The sequence below is a fragment of the Globicephala melas genome, unplaced genomic scaffold (genome assembly GCF_963455315.2).
Source record: "Globicephala melas unplaced genomic scaffold, mGloMel1.2 SCAFFOLD_753, whole genome shotgun sequence".
NCBI classification, from domain to species: domain Eukaryota; kingdom Metazoa; phylum Chordata; class Mammalia; order Artiodactyla; family Delphinidae; genus Globicephala; species Globicephala melas.
The window spans coordinates 24,445-38,318 of record NW_027207891.1 but is presented as its reverse complement, the minus strand read 5'-3'; the positions used below and the strand labels follow the sequence as shown (position 1 = coordinate 38,318).

General features: G+C 46.5%; 1 protein-coding gene and 1 long non-coding RNA gene across 2 annotated transcripts in view; both read left to right on the top strand.

Annotated features, from left to right (window-relative positions):
* Window positions 1-820: 820 nt before the first annotated feature.
* Window positions 821-13,874, top strand: part of LOC115850909 (uncharacterized) — a 35,054-nt gene continuing 22,000 nt past the window's right edge. The window contains exons 1-3 of the mRNA XM_070044831.1: window positions 821-945; window positions 1,037-1,955; window positions 13,356-13,446. Coding sequence (XP_069900932.1) covers window positions 821-945; window positions 1,037-1,955; window positions 13,356-13,446 — 1,135 coding nt within the window. The remainder of the gene's footprint in view (window positions 946-1,036; window positions 1,956-13,355; window positions 13,447-13,874) is intronic.
* On the top strand, window positions 6,564-10,515 carry LOC132595936 (uncharacterized). The gene is made up of 3 exons (XR_009562044.1): window positions 6,564-6,791; window positions 8,950-9,013; window positions 10,049-10,515. It is a non-coding gene; the product is annotated as an uncharacterized lncRNA (long non-coding RNA).

Genomic DNA, 13,874 nt, shown 5'->3' with positions numbered 1-13,874 from the left:
GGCAGATACATTGCCCTTCCTTGTGTAGGAACTAGGGCCACTTGTTGCTTTAATGGGCCAAGTTTGGGCTGGACCTGCAGGAGGGGACACCTTTGAAAAACAGCTTCCTAACTGCACTACAACCTGCTCTGGCATCCTGATTCCACTCCCCAAACCCCCCAAATCTTCAGCCAGAAAAAAAAAAAAAAAAAAAGAATGGATCACTGGATCACTGGATCGATGGGGAGATTTCTGTCTGCTCCTCCTACTGTCACCTCTTTCTTGCTATTTCCTGCCCGAGGAAACCTGACATCAGCCCAAAGGCCTCTCTGGAAATGGGTAGGAGGGAGCCTTACACCTGTCAGCGCCAGAGAAGAAAGTGCGCTCTGCAGAGTTCTCAGTTGTTCCGTCTCTTGCGATGAAAGGAAGAAAAGGAGCGAATCCGCCACAGATTTACTGGAGACCAGGGTTACTTCATCCGGCTCCGGCCACAGTAACCCCTGAAGACCAAAGATGCATGTCCCTTCCCAGCATTTCTTGTTGGCGTCTTTCCCTACAGGCTAGCCCAGTGCCTGGCCCCGGGGAAGTCTCTGCGTAAAGGTTCTTTAGGTCATAAATCAGGCTCCTGTGTGTATGTGTGTTTTTCTTAGGAAAAACTGGCACAGACGAATTAGCAGTAGAGACTGGGGTCTCCCTACTACCCTTCATGCTTGGCAGCATCACCTTCGACTACCTCGCATTCTCCCGGCGCTGACAGCCCCGGCTCCGGACCTCAGGGTTGGAAGCAGTCAGCCCCAGCTAGAACCGCCCTGTCCCGGGCTGATGCCACCCTGCGCCTAGAATGTGCGTGTGGGTGCAGGCGGGCGAGCGAGCGGCTTCTACAGTTAGACCGAAGCAGGAGCTCAGCCTTCGCCTGCGACCTGCAATCCCCAGATTCCCTGGGGACCTCGAAACTCCCAATCGGAGGTACTCCCCCCCCACAGCCGCCCACCCATTCCCTCCCCCCTTACCTCAGCACGCAGCCCCTCCCTGCGTGATGTTGCAAAACCGCGGGGAGGGTGGGCGCTGGGAAGGGTGGGGAGAGACTGAGAGAGAGCGAGGGTGGGAGGGAGTGGGCGGAGGAGGAGAGGGAGCCGAACGCGCATTTAAAGCGACAGCCGTCCTCGCTCTCTCCCCAGTGCTGGGCTGTTGGAGAGCTCGAGCTGCAAGCCACCGAGCGCGAGCTCGAGCGCGGCGCGCTGGCCGGGGAACCCAAGAGCGCACGGCGCCCCAAGCTGGCAGGCGCCGCGGGACCCCCCCACCCTCGCCGGCTGCCCTTCCCCGGGCGCCCCTACCCTCCTCGCCCGCAGGAGACCCTGGGCTTCATCGGAGGAGCTCACCCCAAGGGGCCAGGACTCCGGCGGGCCCGCCACCGTCCCCTCCAGTGCCGCCGCCACCGCCGCAGCCGCGGGAGCAGCATGGTCCAGCTGGGGAAGCTGCTCCGCGGCCTGACTTTGATGAAGTTTCCCTGCTGCGTGCTGGAGGTGCTTCTGTGCGCGCTGGCGGCGGCGGCGCGCGGCCAGGAGATGTACGCCCCGCACTCCATTCGGATCGAGGGGGACGTCACCCTCGGGGGGCTGTTCCCGGTGCACGCGAAGGGTCCCAGCGGAGTGCCCTGCGGCGACATCAAGAGGGAGAACGGGATCCACAGGCTGGAAGCGATGCTCTACGCCCTGGACCAGATCAACAGCGATCCCAACCTGCTGCCCAACGTGACGCTGGGAGCGCGGATCCTGGACACTTGTTCCAGGGACACTTATGCGCTCGAACAGTCGCTCACTTTCGTCCAGGTGCTCATCCAGAAGGACACCTCCGAAGTGCGCTGCACCAACGGCGAGCCTCCGGTTTTCGTCAAGCCCGAGAAAGTAGTTGGAGTGATTGGGGCTTCGGGGAGTTCGGTCTCCATCATGGTAGCCAACATCCTGAGGCTTTTCCAGGTAGGGGGGCGCTCCCTCCGGGGCAGAGCGCGCCGTAGCTCCCCGCGCTCATTATCCTGAAGGCTGGCTTGGACTCCAGGGGTGCGGGGTCTGGTCAGCCTTCGCTCATTTCCACCCTGGAGATCCTGCCGAATCCCTCCCACCTCACCCGAGGAGGTACTTTCCCTGCTTGATTCATTTCCCTTCCATCTCTCCCCTGTCCGCGCTCCACTCCATCCGGCTTGACATTCTGGATTTATGGCCCCATTTAGAAGAAACAGTCTCCGAAAAACAAGGCGATGATTTAAATGGGTTTGCATTCGAGTGAAATATGGTTCCAAAACAGGCTTGTAAAAGTGCCGGGCTCCTGTGAGAGCCACCTAGGCGCAAGGAATATGAAAGATGAGAAGACGCCTAGAAACTAGGCATTTCTCAACTCCCCAACTTCCCTGCCCCAAGCCGCCCGACAAGCTGCAGCTGCCTTGGAAAATTTCGAGAAGAGCTTAGGGAGGCAGTTCTTAAACCGAAGGCTAGGTCTTCACCTACATTTGGACGTGAATTGCCCATTTCGCTCGGGTTGGATTTCCCGGCCTGTAACCTGTCTCTGCGAGGGCATGGGGCGAAAGGCGTGGGGACTGTCCTCAAGCGGGGAGAAGCCACCCGCAGACGTGCCCCCAGGTGATTTGCTCTGGGCAGTTGTTTGCACCGTCTAAACTGCCTTTGCGATCTGGCCACTGGCAGGAGCCGGGCGATCAGCTTTCTACTCCTGCCAGCTCAGAGCCCGGAGGTGAGCTCATGCTAACTGCGAAACACAATCGCTTTCTCTGCACCCACCCTGTGCCCATCCTTTCCCACGACCTCCCTAACGCAGCCCCCAACCCCAGTCCTGGGTTTTGAGGACGATTCTCAGAGCCAGACAAGAAGGCGCCTGGAGGGAGGCAGTAGGGTGCGCTGAGCAAGGCCGGGCGGTCCTCTAGCTCCGGGTGCAGGCGGGCAACGGCGGAAGATGCGAGGACGGCGGATCGGGCCAGGTGAGCCGTGGGCGGTGCTGCAGTGCTCTCTCACCGCCTGCTCCCGCAGCCTCGGCCCCACGGCTCCTGTGCCGCCCTGGGTATAGATGGATGGCTTCTGGATGAAGAAATTGAGTTTCAGGGTCTGCGTGACTATGGGTTCTCTTGTTTCTCTGTCTTTCTTCCTGTGTGTCTCTCTCCTTGTGTCTCTTTCTCCCTGCTGTTTTTTATTTTTTATTTTTTTGCCTCTCTGTTTTTATGTTCTCCCTTTCAATTTCTGCCTCTCTTTTCCTTCTCTACCCCTATATCCAAGGTTTTTGTTCATCTCTGTCTTGAAGTGATCCTTTCCTAATGCACAGCTCTCTCCCTGCCTGGTAGGACCCAAGCTCAGTTTGTCCCTTCTCCAGATGTTCTGGCTGACCCTTATGCTCCCCGTAGCTAAAAAGTTGGCTCCCTCTCAAGTGCCTTTCCTGAAACATGTTGGTTTTCTGGAGGGGACTCCTTGTGATTCAAGCTGTCACTACATCAGCACCCAGGAGTATGAAGTTTGTGTTTGTGCCAGAAGGAGGGGTGCCTGTCTAAAGCTGCAGCCTGGTATGGCCCCTCTGAGCCTCTGAGCATCTCTAACACCTCTTGAGTATGCCACCATGGAGATCTCTAGATGTTTGCAAGGCCAAAAGTGCTTCTGGGCAGCCTTCACTTTGAGGTAATGCTTTCAGGAAGAGCCTGGGTTGTTGTAAGCAAAACCCAGAAGCACTTCCGTTACCTCTGAGCTTAAACTAGAGAACCTGAGGAGGCAGCGCTGCAGGGAGGATGAGGCCAGAGGTCACCTGAGAACCACAGGGGCAACTCACAGTAGTTTTACTGGAGCTCTGGGGGTTGGAGGCACATTTGCTGTTTGACATTTTAAAAATTATTTTGGTGCCTTCACTTGGAGCTTGGGCAGTACTGCAGATGGGCCTGCCTGTCGAAAAAAGAGTGAAATCTTAAAGTCAAGAGACAGCTTGCCGACTAGGCTGAAGGATTGTGTTTGCTGAAAAAGATTCCAGGGGGAGCTGCTTCCTTCTCTGGTGTGTGGATCTGAGGCACTTGCAAGAAAAGAGAGCGCTTGCCTTATGCTTAGTTCCCCCGTTCCCTGGGCTGGGAAGGAAAGGAACTGAATGCCAACATTAGCAGTGTGGGTTGGGACCAAAACCATTCAGAGAAAACACTGTCATTTTCCTCTAATTTGCAAATTGCAGCTATTCATGTTGGATTGAACAGCTGAGGGGAAAGAGCCCCCAGTTTTCACCTGCATTTATTGAGAAGAGGCTGGTAGTAGGAGGGATGCACCAACTTGTAGCTTGTGCTGCAAGCTGGATATAAGCTTGGTGTGAGCATCCTGGTTAACCACTGCCCATGTTCAAATATACAGAGATAGATTCCAACAGTCTCTTCCCATAGCCTTATTTTTGCGTGTGATCTTAGAAGCTCCTGGCATGTAAGTCCAGTCCCCAGTTTCCCAGCCTCTGTAAACCTGCAAAATGAATAGAGAGAATAGTGGAACACAGACCCATTGTTCAAAGACACAGTCACTTTAGGGAAAGAAGAAAAGAACGGGTAGGTGAATCTTCTCTGGGATTGCAGGGTTCAGCTCAATGAAGACTGTCCTGTATAAAAGAAACTCCTCTAAATGGTTGAATTCTTAGCTCTCCAGAGATCTGAGTTTTCTTTTCCCCAGTCCCTGTGGGTTGCTGTGGGGAATGTGCCAAACCTATCATTTGAGATAGAAATTTATGGTGAGGTAAGCTTCTAGGCTGGGGGAAGGAAGACTTAGTGACTGAAATGGGGGATGCTAAGCACTGGGGGGCAAGAAGGAACAAGGAGATAGTAATGGATGTAACAAATGCTGCAGCTGCCAGCAAAGCCTGGATTGAACTTCCTTCCTGAAAATGAGGACCTGGGCAAGAATGACCACTCAGATGTAAACAGTGTCTCTGACTGGGAATTCTCATCTGCCTGCCGGTGGGCCAGAGCTGAGCAAGTCCTTTCTCTCCTGTATGCACACTGAACTGGTTAGTAAGTGACATGTCAGAGGACAAGAATCATATTCAGTGGATCTTTCAAATCCAGGAGTTTGAGGCTAATGAAATTAGTGTGTGGCCAGGGCTCTGCCAACTAGAATTAAGTCACTGCAGCCACCCTGCAATGCATTTTCAGCCTGAAGGGAGCATCAGGGAGGAATTTCGGGAGATTTGTTTCTGAGCCTGTACAAAATAATACTCTCCTAAAGCTAAGAAAGATTAAATGTAAATTAATATTGACTACGAGTAACATATTTAAAAAATAATCGCCGAGTGGGGGATGGCTTAAAGTGGAGAGATTATATAATATGAATAAATCTCCAAAATAAATCTCCAAAGAATAAATCTCCCCTGACCACTGTTTCATGGGCTATATAAGTAAGATATATTACAATGGAAATTAATGGGAACGTTTTTAGTCAAGGCTTCTCTGCGATTGACTTGAGAGCAAACACTCTGAGAGTATAAATTACTCTTGCTATGTGCTGACTCTGAATGAACAATATTTCATGTGCAGTGACATGGTCTAAGCTATAGACTTGGAATTGAATGGCATCTGTTTCAATTGTTTTGTTCTCTCAAGAGCAACTAGATAGAAAAAAGTGGTCAATTTGACCCCTGTGGGAGCGTGTTGCAAATCTAAACCTGTGTCCCTCATACCATAAATGAAATACATTTGTAAATTTGTAAGTGTTTTCCTTCTGTTCATTGATGCTTGAGTATAATCTCAAACTTTGGGAGCAACACTTTATACATAAGTACTTGGTTTTCTTCCTTTTTTCTTTCTCTTTCTCCTCTCTCTGTTTCTCTCTCTCTCTCTCTCTCTTTCTCCATCTTATGTAATTGGATAGAACTGGGCACCTAGGATGATGTGGTGTTACTATAGTGGGATTTTTTTTTTTTTTAAATCAACTCTAACTTACCCTTTTAAAAATTTCATAAATACAGGTGTCGGTGCCATTTGGAATAGTCTCTATAACAATTTGTCTCCACATTTACTGTGTTTCAGCAGATTTACCTAACAGATGGTGAGTGGGCAATTTGTAAAGGGGCATTTTTTTAAAAGAGCGGAGAGGGAAGGAATTAGAGACAGGCACATACTATATTTGAAGTTACCTCCACGTGTATTTTATGTATGTATACCCATACAATTAAGAAGTCTTTGGATGTTTTATCTTCAAGAATAATTCAGATAATGGATTACTTGAATATCATAAACATTTAGGGTTTAACAGATTTGTTACATATAGACGTTGTATCATGGATTTAAAAGACCATAGCCAGCGGGCAGCGGCGGGCGGAACGACCGAGGGGCGGCGCGGGCTGGGCGGCGGGTGCGGGGGTCCGTGCTTCCGCGTGGTGGAGGGCTGGGGTTCGCCGGAGACGCCGGGTTGCTCCGCGTTGCCAGGTTACCGAGAGCGTGCCCCGCGCCCGCTCTTCCGCCCGGGCCGCCCTCGGCGCCGCCTGAGCCGTGGTGCGGGCTGCGTGGGGCGTCGGTTCCGCGGAAGCCTGGGTAGGGCGCTGCGTGCGGGACTCTCGTCGCTCGTGGACGGGGCGCGAGCGCGCGGGGGACGTAGGGCGCCGACCTGGGGCTCCCCGGCGCTCCGGCTCCGCTCAGGGCGCCCGCTCAGGGGCCTCCGGCGCGAGGCCCCCTTTCTGGTCAAGATGGCGGCGTCCAGGCGGGCGGCGCCGAGGTGAGCTGGAGCTGGGCCCGGAGAGGGACGAGTCTGCCAAGCCCAGGACTTGGACCCCGGGCTGGTCTCCAGTCTCCCGGGGAGCGGCAGGTGAGTGGGTGCGGCCGCGCGTAGGTCCTTCTCGTGGGGTGGTCAGCTCTCCGTGCGTCCGCAGACTTCTTTCCTCTGATAGTCAGATCTGGGGTGGCCCAGGTTGGAGGCGAGGGTGCTTGATTGGGGAAACCTGAGGGGTTTAAGGACTCTGTTGGGATCGTTTCAGACCCCAGCAAGAAGCTGAGCAATTTTCTCCTGACTCTCTTCCCGGCTAAGTTTTCTCTCTTCTCTGAAGACGCTAGCTTTTCTGAATCACTTTGTTACCCGGGGGGATACAGTTGGTGGTTCTGACCGTGGAACGTAGGACCCGGCGCGGGGAAGCCTGAGCTGGTTCTAGTTACTTTGTTTGCAAAGCACTTGTCTTGTCGTTGGAATCTTTGTGTATGTAACCAACGTTGGGAAGAGCCAGCGTTTTCTCCTCCAAAACACTGCGAGGGGTAACTTTATACGTAAGAAACAAGTGGGCGTTCGCATCCATCCCTTTTCCAACCACTGAGCCTTGGTTGTGTTTCCTTTCTTTAAGTTTGTCTCGTTTTGAAGTGATAACAAAAACAAACAAAAAAGACCATAGCCAATTACACAAAGTATACTCTAGTCTCAGTCCTGCCATTAATTAGCTATGTTACCTTAAGTCATTTAATTTTTCTAGGCCTCATTTTTCTCATGTGATGTTTTTTCTTTGAAAAAGTATAGTTTCTAGAAGTCTCTACTCTCTGTGTCATAGTTCAGCTTGGAGAAAACCTGTTCTTATCCAAACTCCATGACATTGTATTTCCAGCTCCAACTTTGGACTTTGAGTGAGTTGGGGGCAACTCTTTAAGGATATTTTCACACAGCTTTTTAAGTTAATATCAGTCTAGCTGACTTGTCATACTCAGACTTTCTCCCATATTCTTTTACCAGTGTGTTCCTTAGTCATATATATAAAGACTGTTGTGGGAAAAAAGACCTCCTGGGTCAGCTTACTGCATGGTCATCGACACAGGGCAGGGAGTAAGATTCTGTGGATTTTACAGAAGCAGATACAGGTTTCATTATCCATGTCCTCTCCCCTTTCATCTTACAAAAACAGCAGGCTTTTCTTGGAGAACTGCCAGATAATGCCATCCTGCCTCCTCACGGGCCCCGGGGATGAGTCTCCCAGGGACTGAACTCCAGTAAAGCAGGTGATTGGCTCATGCGTAGGCATCTGACCTCGGCTAAGTCTATCAGACTTCTCCCCAGGACTTTTCTCTCAGAGAAAAATGGAAGAATTGTCTTTTCTCTCTGGAATTTCTAAGCTGGGGAGATACGACTCTGGGACTCCCAGTTAGCATCCAGCACAAGAAGAGACTTTCTGTAAAATAAAGTCTTGCAGAGGTAAGCAGGGCTGAGCGATGGAGAGAGAGCTGGAACCCTGCTGATACTCTGGAACTTCCAGATCCAACTGTATCTGAATATGGCTGCATCCCTGAATTTCTAGTACTTGTTTGTTGAGGTTGTTGTTGTTGTTGGGTTTTTGTTTTTAAATTTCCTTTGACTATTTTGAATTTGTTTTCAGTAATGTGCATTTGAAAGCATCATAGCTAAAAGAGCTAATTTCCTACATTAATGTCAGGTTTGCTGACTGGCATTCCTTAAGTGAAAAATCATATCCGCTATTTTCTTTAAATAAAATCCTTCTAGCTCAGGTTTGAGATATTCAAAACTCTGCCTCCTACCCCCCTCTTTCCAACATTTACTGTATCACCTTGAAGCATTTGTGACCACATCTTTCCCATCTAGACGCAGTTGAGAGAGAGAGCAAAGACTTCTGATATAAACTGCAACCTATACGCCTCCTACCTGGAAGCTTTAGAACATACTTGATTCTTGTCATTAAAGCAAATCTTTTGTTGTTGTCTCCAGGGCACAGAAGCATTTTCATGGCATAATCGAGTACAAAGTACATTAAGCCTAACTCTACTTCTCACCCTCTTTTACTTTAAATAGGCAGAAAAGAACAATCTCAAACACATTTTCCCAACAAATAAAATACATATACGATTATGTTTAGAAGACGTTTATGCAACATATAGTTAGACTGATTAATTAATGGACCTTTCGCCAATTGGCACAGTAAATATATATGTTCAATGTGCTTAATTAAAAAGAAGACAATAACATATTTTTACAGGTTAATTATCTGAGAAGAGTATTGTGCCAGCACACTTGATGCTACAGTATTTCATGTTTGACAGGTAATCTTCTTTCAATTATATTTACTGCTAAATGTTTCTTGGATCAAGCTATTAAATTATAAGGTCAAAAGTAAAATGATATGAAATTACAATGAAAAGGGACACATATCCCACTTTATGAGAATAGAAGTTCTAATTTCTTTTCAATACTACTAGTAGTGACCACAGTACTAATTTGAGCCCTTACTATGAGCCCCTGTGCCCATATACATTTAGTTCTTACAGTAGTTCTGCAAAGGGCATATAATAATCCACACTGTAAAGCTGAAGAAAGTGCTTCTCATAGCTGAAAGTCACATAGCTGGTGAGTGGCAAAGTCTAGATTCAAACTTAGAGTCGTCTGACAATGCCCAGGTTGTTGACCACTATGTACACTGCTCAATTGTTGCACCAATAAAGAAGTGCTTGAAATAATTATAGATTTGCCTACCCTGAAACTGCAGTGATTTAAAGACATCAAAGTTGCCAGTTGCTTAACCACATCTGCTTACAGTAAGAAATTACATTTTATTTCATTTCTAAAACAAGATTAATTCTGCAGGCCCATAGAAACTTGAGCACACAAATCCTACCTCCAAATGAAAGATGCTTGTTTTCCACTATTCAACAGATGGCCCTGTACAGAGGCAATAAATATATAGTAGAATTTTCATTCAAATAAATGAGAAGAGAGGTTTCTTCTTGTCCTGATTCAGTGCCCATCATTATGGATTATGATGGCTCTTCCCAAACTTTACTTCATTCACTCCACTCTTTCTACAAAACTCCAGTAATGGAATCCATCATTCAGATATATGTGCAAAGCGAAAGGACTGTATTAATACAGTTGCTGAAAGTCAAGTTGATAGAGCACAGGAAATAGATCCTAATACATGCAACATTAATGTTTGTGTGGGCCTTGGAGTGAGGGGTAGAAGAATTTTCAGTTTAATGGAATATTTTGCCTCTTGCTATGAAAGTGTGGCTTAATAGTCTTGTAATTGGTCATTTACAGAATCCTCCATCTCTGGGTTTCATGCTTTCTTTACTCTGCAGCTGTCGATTCCTTCTCTTGTTCTGGATGGAAGATAGCAACGAAGCCACTTCAAAGGGCTCAGCCTGCCTTTTTGTGTTATTGTTTAGATGAAGATATTTCCATTTATTAAAGCACACTATTTAAACATTTTTATCATGTTTCAAACTTGACTGTGTTCTGAAGGTGTGAGCACAGGCAGACATAATGGGGGATGTTTTCCAGGAGAGAACATACCCTTATCAAAGGAATTATCAGAATTTTCATGTATGGATTGAGAATCAAATTCTGGAGTTAGACCTGAATTTAAATTCATACTCACAACTTATTACCAGTCTCATCTTGATCAAACAGTTACCACACTTCTCATCAATTTCCTTATCTTTGAAAGCGGAATAAGAGAAGTATGCCTGGTGGAGTTACACATAAAGCTCATCTGATAGAATATTCATAAGGATTTTGCACAAAATATACATGGAAATATTTTAGCACCGAGTTTAGCATGCGATTTGTCTTCAATACATTTAAGAGCTATTATTTTATTATTATTATGCTATCATTAAATATCACTATTACTTAAATGTCATTATTGCTAAAATTGCTGTAAAACTACCGCAATAACCCATGATGAATTCCCCTCTTCTGTTTCCTTTGTTTAAATGGAAAATATATATATAAATCTAGACAGAGAACACTTTAGTGATCCTATTCAGTGGAGTGAGAATTTCCATGGCACTGATTAAAACAAATCCTGAATTGCATGGACTTAAGATAGCAGAGAGGGGCTTCCCTGGTGGTGCAGTGGTTGAGAGTTCGTGACCCGATCCGGGAAGATCCCACATGCTGCGGAGCGGCTGGGCCTGTGAGCCATGGCTGCTGAGCCTGCGCGTCCGGAGCCTGTGCTCCGCAACGGGAGAGGCTGCAACAGTGAGAGGCCCGCGTACTGCAAAGAAGAGAGAGAGGAAAAAAAAAAAAAAAAAAAGATAGCAGAGAGGCTAAGAGATTTGAAGTTAGACATCCCCAAGTGTGAATTCTACTGTGACCCTCTTCTAGCTCTAGAACCTTGAGGAAGTTACTTAAACTTTCTGAGCTTTACTACTAGTTTCCTCATCTGTATCTTTTTCAGGACTATTTATCAAGCGTCTTCCTGTTCTCTATGCTTGGACTATCAATGAATAAGTTAGACAAGAGCCTTTGCCTGCGTGCTTCTTCTTGCATGCTTTCTCCCTCCTTACACTCCCGTGTGGAAACGGATGTTATAAATAAATTCTATGCTTTGTCACAAGTTGATGGGCGCTACGGGTTAAGGAAAAGGATGTGAAGTTCACTGAAGAGGCTTGGGTTGGGAGTGCTGGAGGAGTGTACAGGTAGGTTCTGATTTTAAATAGGGTAGTCAGGGTGGATTTTATAAGTTGACATTTGAGCAAAGACTTGAAGTGAGGGAGTTGTCAGAATGTATGATGGGGAGACCACTCCCTGGGAGCAAGAATAACCAGTCCCAAAACTCTAAGGCAGAAATATGCCGGGCAGCTTGGAGGAATATCAAGGAGGCCACCGTGGCTGACTTAGTCAGTGGGGAGGAAGAGACAGCAGGAGGGCTGGAGGTCGGATATGTGATGGGATGGATTGGGTAAGCCCTGGGAGGCCATCACATGCATTGTGTCTTTTACTCTAAATGTAGGCAGCCAGGGGCAGGATTTTAGCCGAGGTGTGGCATGAACTGTCTCTTGTTTGAAAAGCATAACTCCATCTGTGGCCTTGAGGATGTGGGGAGAGAGTGGAGTCAGGGAGAATCTCGGGAGGCGACTACAGGATCCTCGAGGTCTATGTTGGTGGCCTGCACCAGGCTGCTAGCGGCTGGTAATTCTCAGAAGTGGCACAGTGGGAAGGTTGTGACAGCATTTCGTGGTAGCTTGAATGCAAGAATGGAAAGGAAGAGGGGGTCAAGGGTGAATTTGAGACTTAGGGCCTGGGGAACTGGAAAGGTGTGGTTACTGTCACCTAAGATGGAAAAAGTTTGGGGTAGAGCATGTTTGGGGGATTAAAGACCAGTTTTGGAGGTATAAGATTTGAGATGTTTTCGTGACGTCCAAGTAGAGATGCTGAGTACACAGTTGGATACACAAGTCTGCAGTTCTGAAGAAAGGTCTAAACTAGAGATACACTTTAATACAATGGAGATATTAAGAATAATTACATGGAAGCGCTATTTTAAAGATAAAATGAAGTAATGCAATTAGCACTCTGTCTTCTCAAAACATTTAATAACTGTTAGCTAAAATAATTACCTGAAATGAAAAAATACCTATAGTTTGTTTTGTTGTTTGCAGTAAAAGTGAATAAAATGTCACAATTATTTTAATAGTATTTGTGACACAGTAGTTTTAGTTAAGACACCATGACTACAAACATTTACAATAAACCTTTCAGTCTCCTACTTTTCACTCTGATAGGGTACTTGGAACCATATTTTGTAAGGTTTAAGTTAGTTGTCATAGGGTACCTCTTTAATTAGAAGTAATTCTGAACTGTCTGGTTCCATGCAGTTTTATATACATATATGTATAATTATTATTTTATGATTTATCAAACTCAGTTGAAAATTTGCATCACTGATACACATTAGAATTTAAGCATTTGCCCAGGTATTCAAGGAAAAAAATGTACTTGTCTTGTAATTTCCATAGGGGTACTTACTTTCACATCTTCCCTTCACTTTGCAATCGAAAACATGGCAGGGGAAATATTATCTTACTGGTCTTTGAGTTCCCCTTAGCTATCTGCAAGTCCTTGAACAGCCTTTGTGGCTTAACCAAAATTCTCTTCCATCTTCATTCCGCTAACAGATATTGGTCTAAGCATGTACTTATACTAAAAAATGCATGACCACGTTGTCTCTACACATCTATAATTTTATGTTAACACTATCATTATGTAAGCTATACTTTATTTGTAATTATAACAGATTTTATGTCAACACACATCCATTTCTGGTGTTCATCTGGCGTTCAAGGGGAGAGCAGCATGTCGTAAATCTTATCAAAATATAACATCTGAAGAATAGAACAGAGGGTAATTGTGTAATTCTGTATTCACTCTAATTAAGTTCAGTGGAGTTGGCATAATAGAATTAAGATGAAAAAAAAAAAGACATTGAGGTACCACGGCTCCCCCTCCTAACACACCCTTTTCGTATCCGAGAGCAGAGACTCAGCACCTTTCTGTACAGAAATGGAGACAGGAAGAGGCCAGAGGATGAATGACAGGAACGAATGAGGTGGAACTTTGAAGAGCAACATGGAAATGAAATACTTCTTTTGTATTTGGTAGGTGGGGAAAATGTACCAGCGTGTATGCCTACTGGGACCATGTTTTCCAGAACAGTTAAGCCCAGTGTCAACTATGCTGTCCCACCTTCCTCGTAAGTAGGAACATACTGTTACTTGAATCTTTGCTTCCTGTTTCTTGATACCTGGTTGAGAAGATTATCACAGGAACTGCATCTTGTTAGCAAATACACTGTTTTGAAATGATTGACACTCACTGAAGAGTGGCAACTCCAAGCTTGCTCTCTCTTGATCTTGGACTGTTTAAGTCTGGAGTGCAGGAGTGGGTTATGGGGAAAGACCATTGGAATTCTTATGTCTTCAGCGTAATGGTTATAGCATAATGGTTAGGAGTGTAGGTGCTGGTTCAAATCTCTGCTTTCCACTTGCTAACCATATGAGCTTGGGCAATTTACCTGATTACCTGAACCTCAATACTCCTGCCTATAAAATGATGTTAATAATATTTCATCCCCATAGACTTGTTTTCAATGTTAAAATGAAGTCACTTACACCAAGCACT